We start from the raw sequence: 19,169 nt of genomic DNA, 5'->3' as shown, positions 1-19,169 counted from the left end.
ACAGTCAGAGACTACACTGAGACTCCTGGAACAGTCAGAGACTACACTGAGACTCCTGGAACAGTCAGAGACTACACTGAGACTCCTGGAACAGTCAGAGACTACACTGAGACTCCTGGAACAGTCAGAGACTACACTGAGACTCCTGGAACAGTCAGAGACTACACTGAGACTCCTGGAACAGTCAGAGACTACACTGAGACTCCTGGAACAGTCAGAGACTACACTGACACTCTTGGAACAGTCAGAGACTACACTGAGACTCCTGGAACAGTCAGAGACTACACTGACACTCCTGGAACAGTCAGAGACTACACTGAGACTCCTGGAACAGTCAGAGACTACACTGACACTCCTGGAACAGTCAGAGACTACACTGAGACTCCTGGAACAGTCAGAGACTACACTGACACTCCTGGAACAGTCAGAGACTACACTGAGACTCCTGGAACAGTCAGAGACTACACTGAGACTCCTGGAACAGTCAGAGACTACACTGAGACTCCTGGAACAGTCAGAGACTACACTGACACTCTTGGAACAGTCAGAGACTACACTGAGACTCCTGGAACAGTCAGAGACTACACTGACACTCCTGGAACAGTCAGAGACTACACTGAGACTCCTGGAACAGTCAGAGACTACACTGACACTCCTGGAACAGTCAGAGACTACACTGAGACTCCTGGAACAGTCAGAGACTACACTGAGACTCCTGGAACAGTCAGAGACTACACTGAGACTCCTGGAACAGTCAGAGACTACACTGAGACTCCTGGAACAGTCAGAGACTACACTGAGACTCCTGGAACAGTCAGAGACTACACTGAGACTCCTGGAACAGTCAGAGACTACACTGAGACTCCTGGAACAAAGCACAAGGTTGCCGAGGAGATATCAACGGAACATGGCCTAAAAAACACAGGGTTCAAAGTAAACAAAAATTTAGACGCGACTTTAAGTAAGCTCAAACATCAAAAGCTTGAGTTGAATGAGGTGAGGACGCAGGTACAGGGCCAGGTACAGGTACAGGTAAGATACAGGTACAGAAGCAGTAACAGGTAGCCCATAGAGTCCACCTTCAAGATAAATTCCCATCGACGCTCCTCCTGTGCGACACTTTCCCCGCTCGTAGCCGGCAGCAACGAGTTTCCCCTGCCAGACGCTGACATGGGATGTAGGAAGGTCTCTCAGTGCTCTCCGGGACGCGGTGATGTGTAGACCGCTGCTGGATCTCTCCGGCGCATGCTCTCGTTCCTCGATCCAGGTCTCTACTGAGACCTTCCGACCTTTGTGTTTAAATATATAAACTGATTTGGGGGTCTTTGATGACCTCGCGCATGACAAAGACCTGAGAAATACTTTTTTTAATTGTGAAACCAAAATTAAATAATTTTCTTGCAAACTTGTTCGAGACGTCTGTGGCATGCAAGTGAATCATTAAGACATTTCACAAGTGACTTAACAATTTGACGGTGAAAATAAGTGACATACTGATGCTATTCCGAGCAAATCATCCTGTCATCTAACTGTATCATAATTCAAGCGGTATTTAATTCCTCCTGAAGGTTTTACATACTAAAACGAGATAAATCTTAATAATTTATCCTTGTGTATCACCTATAAACATATACAATTATAGAACCGAACAAAAATAGACAATATTGAAGTGAAAATCCCTCGAGTTGCCATTTTTTTATTCTGAGATAATCCTTTTCTTATCCCCCCAGAGGTGAAATAATCCTCCTCTTATCCTCCAGAGGTGAAATAATCCTCCTCTTATCTCCCCAGAGGTGAAATAATCCTCCTCTTATCCTCCAGAGGTGAAATAATCCTCCTCTTATCTCCCCAGAGGTGAAATAATCCTCCTCTTATCCCCCAGAGGTGAAATAATCCTCCTCTTATCCCCCAGAGGTGAAATAATCCTCCTCTTATCCTCCAGAGGTGTGCTAATCCTGAAGGAACTTGGCTGAGACAACGTACGAGGCTCCCAACTGGGAGTTCACCGGAGCGAGATGTCTCCTTAAACCCAACTTTATCCAGCCTGTGGGATTAAATGGAAACTTTTACTGTAAGTCAATCAGCTTTCCACACACAAAAATAGCGACGGTCTTAAAACTTGTTCAACAAAAACTATTAAACTCCAGAGATTGGCTTCTTAAGCAAGTCCCCTTCTGTAAGTTACACCTCAGATAGAGTAGCACCAACGGAAGTAACACTAACGGTAGTAACACTAACGGTAGTAACTCCAACGGAAGTAACACTAACGGAAGTAACTCCAACAGAAGCAACACCGACGGAAGTAACACTAACGGTAGTAACACTAAAGGAAGTAACACTAAAGGAAGTAACACTAACGGAAGTAACACTAACGGTAGTAACACTAAAGGAAGTAACACTAACGGAAGTAACGCTAACGGTAGTAACACTAAAGGAAGTAACACTAACGGAAGTAACACTAACGGAAGTAACTCCAACAGAAGCAACACCAACGGAAGTAACACTAACGGAAGGAACACTAACGGAAGTAACACCAACGGAAGTAACACCAACGGAAGTAACACTAACGGAAGTAACTTCAACGGAAGTAACACCAACGGAAGTAACACTAACGGAAGTAACACCAACGGAAGTAACACCAACGGAAGCAACTCCAACGGAAGTAACACCAACGGAAGCAACTCCAACGGAAGGAACACCAACGGAAGGAACACCAACGGAAGCAACTCCAACGGAAGGAACACCAACGGAAGCAGCTCCAACGGAAGGAACACCAACGGAAGCAACTCCAACGGAAGTAACACCAACGGAAGGAACACCAACGGAAGTAACACCAACGGAAGGAACACCAACGGAAGTAACACTAACGGAAGTAACACTAACGGAAGTAACACTAACGGAAGTAACACTAACGGAAGGAACACTAACGGAAGTAACACTAACGGAAGTAACACCAACGGAAGTAACACTAACGGAAGTAACACTAACGGAAGGAACACTAACGGAAGTAACACTAACGGAAGTAACACCAACGGAAGTAACACTAACGGAAGTAACACTAACGGAAGGAACACTAACGGAAGTAACTCCAACAGAAGACAAAAAAACCAACGTAGCTGCCTTATACAAAGATCTCCGAAGACACACCTGGAACATACCTGTAGCGTGTGTTGAGGGTTCTTCTGTTCCGCCGGTCTTAAGCGAGCTTGTGATCATTTGGTCCAACAGACTGTTGTTGTTGTTGTTGTTTGCAGCGGGCTAACAGATCTCTAACAGCCTCGTTGGACTCATCGTGTTCCCTAGTTACGTTATCCTGCTCCTGGTCATCGCGAATCTTCCTCTGAGAGTTACTTTGACTAATCGTTAAGTAGCTACTTGCAGTCAGTCCAACTTTTCTCAAAAATTTTTAATTTTATCGTTAAAATGGTGTCGAAGTAATTAATTTTGTGGCCCATCTTTTCCATATTTGTGGCCCTACTTTTCAGACATTTGTGGCCCTCCTTTTCCACATCTGTGGCCCTCCTTTTCCACATCTGTGGCGCATCTTTTCCAGTATAAAGCAATCCCATCACCCACCCACACTACTGTCAATTCTGATTCAAAAGAAACAAAGATTCCAGAATAGAGAATTGTAAAGGTATCGCGCCGTCCCCTCACCCAGTATAGAGAAAGTTCCCGACTTTTGCTTTCTGTGTCGACAAATTGCTTTCTCTGTGTAAAGCTGGTGGAAGCGCTATGGATTACGAAAGTGTTTGTGCGTGAGAGAGGAAAAATAAAAACCATTATCTGGCGAAGAGATTCACGGGGATTAAGGCAGATCTCGTCAATCCCAGAGAAACCCAAGCCTCCACCCCGCCTCCTGTCTCAATTAACTGGTAAAAGCCTTTGGTGGAGAGGAGGACTAAGTGAAGGACTAGAGAGTCAAGTGAAGGAGAGATAGAAGTGAAGGAGAGAACTTAGTGAAAGAACTAAATGAAAGAAGAGAAAACTGTTTCCAAGATACCATTTTCCGGTCCTAAATCGTTGTGGTAAAATTAAAGAAAATTGGAATTCAGACTTTTTATTTAGTGAACAGTGGGAGAAGCTGTTGAAGAAGGAGAAGGAGGAGAAAATACCTAGAGAATACCGTTGAGAGGAAGGCTTAAGCCAGGCCTTCAGGAGTGACTGTTCGCAGTGGAGTGTGTCAGTCCGTCTGGCCGACCCGGACGCAAGAGCAGATAGAAGTAATCCCTAGAGATGATCCGGTGAGCACTCCCCCGCCCCTCCGGTCGGCCGCTCCACACATACCGGAGACACCGGCTAGTTATCCTTCACCTCTTACCACACAGCGGGATGAAGGTAAGCTCTATACGGCTCTCAGTTACACGACGGGCTCACCATAGCCCGTGCTACTTCGAACTTGGAGCTCAAATGTGTCTCAAATGTTCTTTTAAGCTCATTATGGCTCAGTCGGTAATGTGTGTGTGTGTCTGGGCTCTCAGTTACAGCCCTGCTCCTGTGCCAGGTTAGTACACGACGGGCTCACCATAGCCCGTGCTACTTGCAACTTGGAGCTCAAATGTATCTCAAATGTTCTTTTAAGCTCATTATGGCTCAGTCGGTAATGTGTGTGTGTGTCTGGGCGAACCAGAGATGTAAATTCGATACAATTTCATTGACTCAATAGTTTTTCAAACTATGCTAGGTTAGATAAATTAGATAGTTATAAAGTAAATTAACCCATTATTAATTAAAGTGGTTGGGCACTATTCCTTCCCTCCGATCCATCCCTAATCCTTATCCTGATCCTATCTACGCGCGATGTAGCCGTAATGGCTTGGCGCTTTTTCTGGATAATTCCCTCCCCTATTATTAATTAATCGGTTTAATTAACACCAGCGAAATTTCAAACAAGGCCCTTATCAACCACCCGCCTTGTTCCGACAGCCATGGCAGGTAATCATCCCCGGCTTGTGATGAGTGAAGTGTAAACACCATTACCAAACTCCCAGTTAATCACCATCAAGTTAAAAATATAACCAGAAATGGCAGGTTGTTAGCGCTCTCTTGAAGGCCTCAAACGAGGACCCCAGCGAGTCTGTGATTGGTCCTCATGACTGCTCGCTCTCTGCCCTAAACCAGGGGCCAGATTCACGAAAGCAGTTACGCAAACACTTACGAACCTGTACATCTTTTCTCAATCTTTGGCGGCTTTGTTTACAATTATTAAACAGTTAATGAGCTCGGAAGCACCAGGAGGCTGTTTATAACAATAACAACAGTTGATTGGCAAGTTTTCATGCTTGTAAACTGTTTAATAAATGTAACCAAAGCCGTCAAAGATTGAGAAAAGATGTACAGGTTCGTAAGTGTTTGCGTAACTGCTTTCGTGAATCTGGCCCCAGGTTTATAGTATCACTATATCGCGGGGACACTAAAAAAAAAAGCCCCGAAATCATCTCAAGATAACCTCAAGAAGATATCCATCAATTTGTATCGTTCAATATCGTTTACATCATATATCGATTACATTACATCATATCATCAATATCATTATCGTCATTTCATCTTCTCATCACCAATATCATCAATTAATAGTTCATTAAATTGTGTTGCTCAGTGGTCTATATTTCACAACATTGTTCGCCACGGTCGAGCGTCAGTTATTATTGTTTCTCTTCATATATTTAAAGTTTTTAAGCACAGTTTTCCAGGCAGGTGTTGCTGCGTGACATAGCATTGGACGGCAGATCTAGAGGTTCTGGTTCGAGCCCTGGCGACCAATTCCTTAAAAAGTTATTAACATAAATGTATATGTTTCTAAATATATATATATATATATTACCTGCCAAATCGTTTAACAACCAGCGTACCCATTTACTGCTGGGTGAACAGGGGCTAAAGTCAAGGATTGGCGCCCAGTAAATCCTCCCTCGGCCAGGATACGAACCCAGGCCAAAGCGCTCTCGAAACGTCAGGCGAGTGTCTTACCACTTCGCCACGGGGATTGCTGTGTTCCCAGCAGTCTAGTCAAGCTTTTAGCTTGACTAGACTTTTAGCTTTTAGCTTTTTTAGTCAGCAGGCTGTGCAAACTGACTGGGAGGTAGTTGTGGCTGAGCCTAAGACTAACAGCCATAAAGTCTAAACGTCTCAACCACATTATGACGCCATTCTGACGGGTATATAAGTTAACTACCGCTTGAGCGTGACGGGTATATATAAGTTAACTACCGCTGGAGCGTCTTCTGGGTGAGCGCGGAGATCCGCACTTGGGCTGGTCCCACGGGGCTCACAATAACAGCCCCGACCACCTCCGCTCTCTACAATGTCTCCAGCAGTTACCTCCATCTTCAGGCCAATTACCCTCGTAATTGGCCAGTTGAGGCACGTGCTCCATCCCCTCCCCCCCCTCCGGTGCCCCTCCCCCCCTACTCTCTACATCATCCTGTGTTCCCGATTATCATTCCCACAATCATCATCATCACCATCACACAATCACCCGAGCAACAAATCCTCACTTTCTTAAAGACAGCCTGAGCTGTAATGCTAGTTTGACTGCTAGCAAATTATCTAACAAATTTTGGGTGAGGTCTTTGACTGGGGGCTAAGACTGGGGGCTAAGACTGGGGACTCGAATCTCCCCATGAACGGACGCTAGTGTAAACAAAGCCCCAGATATCCCACACCCTGGGGGGGGGAGATATCTGGGGGATATCCCAGATATCCCTTGGAAAGATATCCTACACACCGTATATATCTTTCCCCCCAATAACAACATAGTCTTGGCCTGTAATTGGGAGACAGATGTGGTGACTGAGGACTTTCGTCAGGCAGGCTGGTCTCTCGCCCTCTAATCTGCGAGAGTTATTTGTAGGTCCAGATTGGCGAATCACCTGTTGTCTTGCGCTGGGTAATAGGTTGACCCCGGGCCGTGGTCCTGGGTCGACAGGGTGTCCAGGGACTAATTAAGGTCGTTGGTCAGCCGAGGGCAGATGACCTATGCTCGTGTAGGTCCACCAGTCATGAGAGGTCATGGTTGTAAGTCGACAGAAAACAGTGGAGAAAGTAAAATATATTTTCCTGAAAAGATCGTCATGTTGTATTCAAAAATTTTGAGGATTGATCCATAATAAATTACCTCAATATTCATATACAATACCTTGTATTGTATAAGCTTCAACTGCAATGAGGGGATTGTATTCTTTAAATTTGCACTATACCGATAGCACTAACATCACATATCATAAAAATCTTTGAAAGAGTGCTAAGAAGATCACAAAATACATGGAATCACATCACAGCATTTTCATAACCCCGGACAACATGGTTTCAGAACAGGGCGCTCTTGCCTGTCACAGCTGCTGGACAATAACAACAGATGATTGGCAAGTTTTCATGCTTGTAAACTGTTTAATAAATGTAACCAAAGCCGTCAAAGATTGAGGCAAGATGTACACGTTCGTAAGTGCTTGCGTAACTGCTTCGTGAATCTGGAATCTGGACCCTGAACAAGAGGAAGCTACCAGGCACCGAGGGCCTACCAAATGGTCCTCCCAACACGGGCAGATAAATTACCAAACCAACACATTAGAAATGAAATGAAAATGGCGTTTCGGTCCGTCCTGGACCCTTATCGTGTAGCAATAACGGCCCTGAACAACTCATCATCACATCCATGTGTGTAGCTTGGATTATTTGTGTTCGGCCAAGTTATTGCTACTTGCGTTCCGCACTGGCAGGCTCTCAGCGCGAGGCTGTCGCGATACATTATCTCCCACGCAATTCCAAATCATGCCGGCAGAATTAATCTCGTCTCTCTTAATAGCGGGAGGACTGCCGGCAGGATATTCATCAACTCTTAAGGCAATCTGTGCACCGGGATGAGCCGACCAGAATCACTCATTAATACCTCCAAGTTTTATAAAAATATTGAAAATCAAACGCTAGATTTGGATTGATTCTTTCCACTCATGAGTTGAGTCTACCTTTGTGGTGGGTGTGGGAGCAGCGGTGATTGTGTCCGGTGTGTAGGGAGGATACAGGTGTGGGCCTGTGTGGCTGATAGCCAGGTGTGTAGAGGGCCAGAAGTCACGGGTGTAGGCCTGTGTGGCTGATAGAAAGGTGTGTAGAGGGCTAGAAGACACGGATGTGGGCCTGTGTGGCTGATAGCCAGGTGTGTAGAGGGCCAGAAGGCACGGGTGTAGGCCTGTGTGGCTGATAGCCAGGTGTGTAGAGGGCCAGAAGGCATGGGTGTAGGCCTGTGTGGCTGATAGCCAGGTGTGTAGAGGGCCAGAAGTCACGGGTGTGGGCCTGTGTGCCTGATAGCCAGGTGTGTAGAGAGCCAGAAGCCACGGGTGTGGGCCTGTGTGGCTGATAGCCAGGTGTGTAGAGACCCAATGATACCGACCTGGGAAAGTGGAAGACTATCACCACAAGAAATAGCTCTAAGCTAACTCTCCTAATCTGGAGATTGTGATTGGGTGTCTAATGACCAATCCCTCACAACCAGGTGAGGGATTGGGATTACACACTAACCAACTTAACCTCGCGAATCACCTTCACAAGGGGCAAGATTGGCTCCATCACCAGATCTCGCAGGCCTTCTTGAGGTTATCTTGAGATGATTTCGGGGCTTTAGTGTCCCCGCGGCCCGGTCCTCGACCAGGCCTCCACCCCCAGGAAGCAGCCCGTGACAGCTGACTAACACCCAGGTACCTATTTTACTGCTAGGTAACAGGGGCATAGAGTGAAAGAAACTCTGCCCAATGTTTCTCGCCGGCGCCTGGGATCGAACCCAGGACCATAGGATCACAAGTCCAGCGTGCTGTCCGCTCGGCCGACCGGCTCCCCTAACTCGGCCTGCGGAGTTGCTAAATACCACAGTCCAGCAAAGTTTAATATTACTCAATATTACAAGCTAAGTTGCAGATTCCGGACACAAACTCCTGCCCCCAGAGACCTCTTCCTTCCACTGGTACTCGGAGCGTGTTCTCTTATGTAAGACGATATTCATTTCTTCAAGAAATAAGTAGTGTGTGTGGAGAAGATCAGAAGTAATAAGGGAAATAACAGCAGTAGAGAACAAACTATAATGTTCTGACTGTTATTAAGTTTTTTAATACAAGTTCACGATAAGTTGAGGTGTAGCTTATTGTAGGTCATTTTATGATTGCGGAGAGAGAGAGAGAGAGAGAGAGAGAGAGAGAGTGTGAGGAGAGAGAGAGAGAGACAGAGAGAGAGAGAGAGAGAGAGAGAGAGAGAGAGAGAGAGAGAGAGAGAGAGAGAGAGAGAGAGAGAGAGAGAGAGAGAGAGAGAGAGAGAGAGTGTGAGGAGAGAGAGAGAGAGACAGAGAGAGAGAGAGAGAGAGAGAGAGAGAGAGAGAGAGAGAGAGAGAGAGTGTGTGAGGAGAGAGAGAGAGAGAGAGAGAGAGACCCAGCCTTCAACAGTAAACACCATTGCCTAGGTCACCACACATTCAAGAAAACTCAATCAACTACATATATACATTTATGTTCTTTTCTTGAACTGTTCAAGTTTTATTTGGCGAGTTAATCATCAGATAACAACCAGTTTCTCCTCCCCACGTTCTTGTGAAGGGTGAACGGGTTCTTGGCCGTCATTCACGGACTGGTCACGCAAAGGTCCGAGGAACGATACTCATTTCCTTCCATGACATTGTTACTGCTGGAATGCTTGGTCAAGGGCCCTCCTGGAATGCTTGGTCAAGGGCCCCCCTGCTGGAATGCTTGGTCAAGGGCCCTGCTGGAATGCTTGGTCAAGGGCCCTGCTGGAATGCTTGGTCAAGGGCCCCCCTGCTGGAATGCTTGGTCAAGGGCCCTGCTGGAATGCTTGGTCAAGGGCCCTACTGGAATGCTTGGTCAAGGGCCCTGCTGGAATGCTTGGTCAAGGGCCCTGCTGGAATGCTTGGTCAAGGGCCCTACTGGAATGCTTGGTCAAGGGCCTCCAGCTGGAATGCTTGGTCAAGGGCCCCTGCTGGAATGCTTGGTCAAGGGCCCAGCTGGAATGCTTGGTCAAGGGCCTCCAGCTGGAATGCTTGGTCAAGGGCCCTGCTGGAATGCTTGGTCAAGGGCCCTGCTGGAATGCTTGGTCAAGGGCCTCCTGCTGGAATGCTTGGTCAAGGGCCCTGCTAGAATGCTTGGTCAAGGGCCCTGCTGGAATGCTTGGTCAAGGGCCCTGCTGGAATGCTTGGTCAAGGGCCCAGCTGGAATGCTTGGTCAAGGGCCCTGCTGGAATGCTTGGTCAAGGGCCCTGCTGGAATGCTTGGTCAAGAGCCCTGCTGGAATGCTTGGTCAAGGACCCTGCTGGAATGCTTGGTCAAGGACCCTGCTGGAATGCTTGGTCAAGAGCCCTGCTGGAATGCTTGGTCAAGGGCCCTGCTGGAATGCTTGGTCAAGAGCCCTGCTGGAATGCTTGGTCAAGGGCCCTGCTGGAATGCTAAGTCAAGGGCCCTGCTGGAATGCTTGGTCAAGGGCCCTACTGGAATGCTTGGTCAAGGGCCCTGCTGGAATGCTTGGTCAAGGGCCCTGCTGGAATGCTAAGTCAAGGGCCCCCTGCTGGAATGCTTGGTTAAGGGCCCTGCTGGAATGCTTGGTCAAGAGCCCCCTGCTGGAATGCTTAATCAAGGGCCCTGCTGGAATGCTCGGTCAAGGGCCCTGCTGGAATGCTAAGTCAAGGGCCCTACTGGAATGCTCGGTCAAGGGCCCTGCTTTAATATATATATTAGTATATTTTGGGAGACGGTTTTCACTAATACACATGTCATTAAACACAACAGCATTGTGACTATTATTAATTTTCTTTTGGATATTGTCCATTGTACGCAAATATGTTCTACCATCTGGAGGGTGAAGGAACACTAAATCACTTAATCTTTCCATTATTATTCTTCGAGCTTATAAAGGAAAAGCGAGACATTTATAAGTGTGGCTGCACCCCGCTCTACGATCCACCATTCAGGGTGAAGTGATTGTCACCTGACTCCGGCTTCTAGGTGTCCGCCAGGTCTTATATCTTCCCTCTGGGTCAATGGAGGACCATCGAACAGTTGTATGTTCCAAGTTGAATTCATCTGGATGTTGATTACTGGTGTCAGCTCCAGAATGAACACAGCCTCGAGTATACAAGTTTCCTACGATCGTCGGTGTGTGTGATTACTGTCGAATATTTCACTATGTCTTGATGGTTCAGGATGGTGTTGTGTTGAGAATGATGTTGCTTAATACCTCCGTCTTGCAGATGAAGTGCAAGGCGTCTACTCAGCGTATTCAAGGTATGTGCAATGTTGCATATATTTCGGAACGCAAAGTAGCATTTGCATTTACAGTTACATTTGTATTGATACACTACATTGGTACACCTCAGTGTGTCAGAGGAGGCAGAGATGTTATGTCTCATAATGAGGGAAGACGGACGAGGGTTGTTATAATAAATGACAAGACGAATCCTGGCATTTTCATGGCAAGGTTTGCAATTCCTGTCAATTATGTCACGTATCATCTTCTCGTCCTTCTTGTGTGCCTGAGTGAATGTATTTCTATAATACACTACGATACCTGGTTGATACCTGGTTGATGGGGTTCTGGGAGTTCTTCTACTCCCCAAGCCCGGCCCGAGGCCAGGCTTGACTTGTGAGAGTTTGGTCCACTAGGCTGTTGCTTGGAGCGGCCAACAGGCCCACATACCCACCACAGCCCGGTTGGTCCGGCACTCCCACGATGTCATCTCTTGGGGGTCGATTTTCCAGTGTATTTTCCAGTTCTGATTATCCTCAGTCAGATCGCGGCCCAGCTTTTTACTTACGATTTCGTCGACTTCTGTATTGCTGTATAACCGCTGTCCACAACAACAATTTAGCGGATTCGGCTCAAGTTCATGGTGGCTGTTGCAGCTGTTGAAGATGCTGTTAACTTAGGTTAACCTTGATCTTTACATGCATTAACCTTGCTTTAAAAATGGCTTGCAATAATTAACATAACACTAATTACCCTTGAAGATACAAAGCTGTCAGAAATCTAAATTACAAAGAATTAAAGACGTAACTTAGCCGAGATTTTCAATGTAAAACTAACCCGACCAGTCCTTTTATTCCGTATGTAATACTCATATTAGGATTTACAAACTGAAAAACAGAAATGTAAACTTTCAGTTTACCAAAGTTAATTAGGTTGAAAGTGTTGTTGAAAACTGACCATGAAAACGTATTTGTTCGGTAATTATGAGATACACGTCAGGAGGTAATGAACCACTAAACATTTAAATCTAGTTGTGCTTGCGGGGGTTGAGCTCTGGCTCTTTGGTCCCGCCTCTCAACCGTCAATCAACAGGTGTACAGGTTCCTGAGCCTACTGGGCTCTATCATATCTACATTTGAAACTGTGTATGGAGTCAGCCTCCACCACATCACTGCCTAATACATTCCATTTGTCAACCACTGTGTGTGTGTGTGTGGGGGGGGGGGGGCAAGACTTTACACAAGCCATGTCTGACTGCCTACCATGGGTACAATCATCCCAGAACCTACACTACCCATGGTACAATCACCCCAAAACCTACACTACCCATGGTACAATCACCCCAGTACCTACCCTACCATGGTACAATCATCCCAGAACCTACACTACCAGGGTACAATCACCCCAGAACCTACCCTACCATGGTACAATCATCCCAGAACCTACACTACCAGGGTACAATCATCCCAGAACCTACACTACCATGGTACAATCACCCCAGAACCTACACTACCAGGGTACAATCATCCCAGAACCTACACTACCAGGGGTACAATCACCCCAGAACCTACCCTACCATGGTACAATCATCCCAGAACCTACTCAGTACCAGTACGTCAAGAATACGTCGTCCCATTAGCCTGATATGGACTCCACAGGTCCAAGATAATTCGCCGACTCAAGCTGGTAATCGATACACAGGGAAGCTCGTCTGTTCCGAGCTGCAGCGACTCCAAACACAGGACAAAACTGAGGCGGAAGTATTCACTAGCGTATATAAGGCGCTCTCCAGCTTGCTGTTAAAGACTTGGAACAAACAGTTCCAAGTAGCACGGGCTATGGTGAGCTCGTAGGTTCTCCAGGTATCAGGGAGGGGAATGAAAGATTGGTACAGTATAAGGAATTTGCTGAGTATCAGGGACAGGGTGAAAGGATTGGGAAAGATGGAAGTATTTGGGGGAAATGGATGGTGTAGGATTGTGGGATCTTTATCCTGTTGGGGATTGGTGTGTTTGTGTGTTTGTGTGTGTGTGTGTGTGTGTGTGTGTGAGTGTGTGTGTGTGTGTGTGTGTGTGTGTGTGTGTGTGTGTGTGTGTGTGTGTGTGTGTGTGTGTGTGTGTGAGTGTGTGAGTGTGTGTGTGAGTGTGTGTGTGTTTACTATTTGTGTCTGCAGGATCAAGCTATTAGCTCTTGGTCCCCGCCTTTCTAGCCAATCTATTTTTCCTCTATTATATCTACTACATATATATTTATCTCTAACACACACACACACTCATCCCCAGGAAGCAGCCCGTAACAGCTGTCTAACTCCCAGGTACCTACTTACTACTAGCTGAACAGAGGCTTCAGGATGAAAGAAACTCTGTCCATTTGTTTCCTCCTCCGCCGGGAATCGAACCCGGGCCCATAGGACTATGACTCCCGAGCGCTATCCACTCGGCCGCAAAGCCCCGCAAATGTGTGTGTGATTACGTTATCGATAAATACTGTAGCAGCTTATTGAATTCACCTCAACCACTTTTTTGTAGTCCGTATAATTTGCTTGCAACAGTTACGCTGAACAAGTTCCATGACGTCTCTCCAAGTCTTCTGTGTCCTCAGGCTCAACTCGTGTCCTCTGGTTGTACCATAGCAGTCTCCGTGGTGTAGTGGTAAGACACTCGCCTGGCGTTCCGCGAGCGCTCTGTCATGGGTTCGTATCCTGGCCGGGGAGGATTTACTGGGCGCAATTCCTTAACTGTAGCCTCTGTTTAACGCAACAGTAAAATGTGTACTTGGATGAAAAAACGATTCTTCGCGGCGGGGGATCGTATTCCAGGGACCATAGGATTAAGGACTTGCCCGAAACGCTACGCGTACTAGTGGCTGTACAAGAATGTAACAACTCTTGTATATATCTCAAAAAAAAAAAAAAAAAAAAAAAATATATTATTTTGATCATTATCTTTTTGTCAGTCTTGTCAGTTATCTAAGTATCTTGTACGTCGTGAACGTATCCCCTGTCCTCCACTATGCTAAATGATGATGAAAGTCACTATAGGTGAGTTCCCTTTGACCTGTAAGCAGTCTTGTCGTATATTTATCTTCACTTTTAATGTTATATTATACAACTTGTACTTGTGACCTCTTGTAACTTGTAACAAGAGGTTACTTGTGACCTCTTGTAACTTGTAACAAGAGGTTACTTGTGACCTCTTGTAACTTGTAACAAGAGGTTACTTGTGACCTCTTGTAACTTGTAACAAGAGGTTACTTGTGACCTCTTGTAACTTGTAACAAGAGGTTACTTGTGACCTCTTGTAACTTGTAACAAGAGGTTACTTGTGACCTCTTGTAACTTGTAACAAGAGGTTACTTGTGACCTCTTGTAACTTGTAACAAGAGGTTACTTGTGACCTCTCGCCTCTCTCAAATGTCTCCTCTCACTGTGAGCCTCTGTTTCCTACCAGATACTTACCCTCTGTTCCAACACAGCACTTTTACAGTCATGTCTGCTTTGGGGCAGAGGAAGGGGAGTGATCTTGAGATTATCTTGAGATGATTTCGGGGCTTTAGTGTCCCCGCGGCCCGGTCCTCGACCAGGCCTCCACCCCCAGGAAGCAGCCCGTGACAGCTGACTAACACCCAGGTACCAATTTTACTGCTAGGTAATAGAGGCGTAGGGTGAAAGAAACTCTGCCCATTGTTTCTCGCCGGCGCCTGGGATCGAACCCAGGACCACAGGATCACAAGTCCAGCGTGCTGTCCGCTCGGCCGACCGACCAGGGAAGGAGAGGGGGAGGAATGGGTAGAATTCCAGATGCTTTATACAACTCAACTCAAGGTGCACACCAATACTGCACAGCTGTACAACACATGGCTGAAACACTCTAGTGTTTGCTTCCATCACATGCAGCAACACCTCACTTTAAAGTTCACTTTGTAACTCTAACACAGTGGTATCATATGCTATGTAACTCTAACACAGTGGTATCATATGCTATGTAACTCTAACACAGTGGTATCATATGCTATGTAACTCTAACACAGTGGTATCATATGCTTTGTAACTCTAACACAGTGGTATCACATGCTTTGTAACTCTAACACAGTGGTATCACATGCTATGTAACTCTAACACAGTGGTATCATATGCTCGTGTTGGGTGGTATCATATGCTTTCAGGGAATGAAAGTAATACGCACTCCACAATACCGTCTCTCTCATTGATTTTAATTTTCTAGTTGAAATCGAATCAGTCCGTCAAAGACCCGAGTTCACAGAAGTCAGGATAGTGATTTGTAGACCACGATTGCTGCTATATGGTCCATGGGTCATGATGGTGAGGCTTCACTGTACTGGGGATGTATAGTGACTGTCCTCACTATCTTCGTCCTCTCTTTAATGTAGTCCCGTAATCTGTTTTCCATATCTCTGCCAGTTACATAGTTTGATGCGAATAGTTGAAGAGGTTTGGTTGCATAGCAGTGGCTTAGATCGGAGCCGGTCGGCCGAGCGGACAGCACGCTGGACTTGTGATCCTGTGGTCCTGGGTTCGATCCCAGGCGCCGGCGAGAAATAATGGGCAGAGTTTCTTTCACCCTATGCCCCTGTTACCTAGCAGTAAAATAGGTACCTGGGTGTTAGTCAGCTGTCACGGGCTGCTTCCTGGGGGGTAGAGGCCTGGTCGAGGACACTAAAGCCCCGAAATCATCTCAAGATAACCTCAAGATAACCTCAAGATAGATCCTCAGCTGTCTCTCTGTTGGTGCAGGACAAGATCCCTTCTGGTTGCATGCTCTCGTGCAGTCCGGGGTCGTGCATGCTCTCGTGCAGTCCGGGGTCGTGCATGCTCTCGTGCAGTCCGGGGTCGTGCATACTCTCGTGCAGTCCGGAGTCGTGCATGCTCTCGTGCAGTCCGAGGTCGTGCATGCTCTCGTGCAGTCCGGGGTCGTGCATGCTCTCGTGCAGTCCGGGGTCGTGCATGCTCTCGTGCAGTCCGAGGTCGTGCATGCTCTCGTGCAGTCCGGGGTCGTGCATGCTCTCGTGCAGTCCGGGGTCGTGCATGCTCTCGTGCAGTCCGGGGTCGTACATGCTCTCGTGCAGTCCGAGGTCGTGCATGCTCTCGTGCAGTCCGGGGTCGTGCATGCTCTCGTGCAGTCCGGGGTCGTGCATGCTCTCGTGCAGTCCGGGGTCGTGCATGCTCTCGTGCAGTCCGGGGTCGTGCATGTTACCTCGTCTCTGTTAGCTCGAATCTCTTTATTATCTCCCTGGTCACGTTCTCTTCTCCCAGATCCCCCGAGAGCTCTGCTTTGTTTATAAATACTTGATGGAATCTCTCATTTAATACTTCACACACACACACACTTCCTTGTCATTATCTGTAGCACTACCCTCCGTCTCCTATAGTTTAATTCATTGCCTTTTTGACTTACTATTCTGGTCATTCGCTTGTGGTTATTCTAACTTTAGTTCGGACTTCTGTCGTGAATGATATATCAATTATATTGCATTTCTCTAATTATTATTAAATATTAATTTACTTGTGTCTCATTTACCGTGTTTCTCTTCTGTTTTGATCTGTCTATAGCCGTCCATACCCTCTTGGTCAGCCAATAACTCGATTTTTACTTTTATTTTTAAGGGAATAAATGGTATAAATATGTTCACTTTCCCATTATATTTTCGCTTGGAATTCTGATAATGTAGCTCGCCCCTGACAGCATGCTGGACTACTTTGTTCACCCTTCCCCTCTCTTGTTACGGGTTACAGGGGCATATATTCATATGCTAGCACACTGTGGTCACTCACTCCCAGACGCGGCTCAGGTTCCATATTGTATATGCTTGCCTTATTCTGTGTGGGTGTGTTAGGGGAGAGAGGGAGAGAGAGAGAGAGAGAGAGAGAGAGAGAGAGAGAGAGAGAGAGAGAGAGAGAGAGAGAGAGAGAGAGAGAGAGAGAGAGAGAGAGAGAGAGAGAGAGACAGAGACAGACAGACAGACAGAGGAATTGTATACCATTTTCTACTTCATCTAGCCACATACAACAGCATATACACAATTCAGGTCACAAAGCCAAACAGTTGACTATAGACGAATATCTCTTGAGTTCCAGTTTCCTGGAAGACCTCTCTGGTCAACCCCTTAGGTCAGAACTCTACAAGGTCAAGTCTTCAGGTCAACTGAGAACCCCACAACACAACGGCTGCTAGAGGAAGGAAAAAATCCATTTAGTGAGAATAAAGTGAGGTATATTTTTCTTTTATGGAACACGCTAGGAGTGGAACTACCTCAGAAGAAGAGAGAAAAACCTGGAGGTGCTCTAAAAAGTGTGAGGTGTGAAGTGTGTGAATGGTAGACTGTACGAGAGAGAGAGAGGGAGGGAGGGAGAGAGAGAGAGAGAGAGAGAGAGAGAGAGAGAGAGAGAGAGAGAGAGGGAGGGAGGGAGGGAGAGAGGGAGAGAGAGAGAGAGAGAGAGAGAGAGGGAGGGAGGGAGGGAGAGAGGGAGAGAGAGAGAGAGAGAGAGAGAGAGAGAGAGAGAGAGAGAGAGAGAGAGAGAGAGAGAGAGAGAGAGAGAGAGAGAGAGAGGGAGTGAGAGAGGGAGAGAGAGAGAGAGAGAGAGAGAGAGGGAGGGAGGGAGGGAGGGAGGGAGGGAGAGAGAGAGAGAGAGAGAGAGAGAGAGAGAGAGAGAGAGAGAGAGAGAGAGAGAGAGAGAGAGAGAGAGAGAGAGAGAGAGAGGGAGGGAGGGAGAGAGAGAGAGAGAGAGGGAGGGAGAGAGAGAGAGAGAGAGAGAGAGAGAGAGAGAGAGAGAGAGAGAGAGAGAGAGAGAGAGAGAGAGAGAGAGAGAGAGAGAGAGAGAGGGAATGAATTCTGATCCATCTTTCACGATAGAAACCTGGTGAGTATAGTGTGTATGTATGCTTGTGTATTTGTATATTTATGGAGGCATACTCCGGTGTGAGCGTGTATCTTAATCGATCAAATGTGTGTGTATTTATCTAGGTCTGGTTGCAGGGGTTGAGCTCTGGCTCTTTGGTCCCGCCTCTCAACTGTCAATCAACTGTTGTACAGATTCCTGAGCCTACTGGGCTCTATCATATCTACACTTGAAACTGTGTATGGAGTCAGCCTCCACCACATCACTGTGTGTGTGTGTGTGTGTGTGTGTGTGTGTGTGTGTGTGTGTGTGTGTGTGTGTGTGTGTGTGTGTGTGTGTGTGTGTGTGTGCGTGTGTGTGTGTGCAATGTATATACTCATCAATCTGTGGTTATAGGAAGGGTTGAGTTTGAACTCTTGGTCTCCAGCATTCAGCCACCTGATGTTCTCATTTCTATTCTAATTATTCAAAGTATTCCTACATATAGGAATATATGAATATTTTGTCCCTACCATAAACTCCTTAGTTTAGTATAAGAGTTGTAAAGTTTTGCAGTAAACACTTTGTATAATATTCCTGTGGCTCTTTCTGGAAGTTTGTGTATCCACTTGTTTAAGTTCCTCTGATGTAAAATACCATGTCCTTGTCTGTTCTGTCAATTCAAGTGAGTATTTTGTATGTCGTGATTCCGTCCCCTATTTGTTCTCGCATTGTGTTACGTGACGTTCAGTTTCTCTAGACTGTTAGGTATAGCTGTTACTAAGTGCTAATTAGGCCAAAGCTGACCTCGTTAGTGACTTGCAAGAACAATTAAAAAAAAAATTATATTTTTGTTCAAACATAAAACATCGTGTTCACTGTAATGTGTGTTTCAATATGTCTCCGTTTTTTTCATAGACGTGTGCTTGTGCGTGTCTAAGAAAGAGCATTAACTACCAATTAAGCTTGTTCTCTCCCCCCCCCACCCACCCACCCCTCCTCTCTGTCTCTCTTCTCCTTTTGCTCTCTCATTCTCGCTCTTTCACTCTCTCTCCACCTCCCTCCCCCCTCCTCTCTGTTTCTCCTCCACTTTTGCTCACTCA

The 19,169-nt window shown here is 46.4% G+C and overlaps 1 protein-coding gene across 6 annotated transcripts in view; it reads left to right on the top strand.

The window, feature by feature from the left end:
- Positions 1–1,209: 1,209 nt before the first annotated feature.
- The window catches only part of LOC123751683 (zwei Ig domain protein zig-8), a 39,945-nt gene continuing 21,985 nt past the window's right edge, over positions 1,210–19,169 (top strand). The window contains exons 1-2 of one of the 6 annotated variants that reach the window (XM_069311110.1): positions 1,210–1,548; positions 1,943–2,071. In XM_069311110.1, coding sequence (XP_069167211.1) covers positions 2,057–2,071 — 15 coding nt within the window. In that variant the 5' untranslated portion in view covers positions 1,210–1,548; positions 1,943–2,056. Of the gene's footprint in view, positions 4,339–19,169 lie in introns of all 6 variants that reach the window. The other 5 variants (XM_069311109.1, XM_069311115.1, XM_069311112.1 and 2 more) reach the window with 5 other exon arrangements.

This window comes from Procambarus clarkii, chromosome 69 (genome assembly GCF_040958095.1).
Source record: "Procambarus clarkii isolate CNS0578487 chromosome 69, FALCON_Pclarkii_2.0, whole genome shotgun sequence".
Lineage (NCBI taxonomy): Eukaryota > Metazoa > Arthropoda > Malacostraca > Decapoda > Cambaridae > Procambarus > Procambarus clarkii.
Note: the sequence above shows the minus strand (reverse complement) of the source record. Positions and strands in the feature narration are given on the sequence as shown.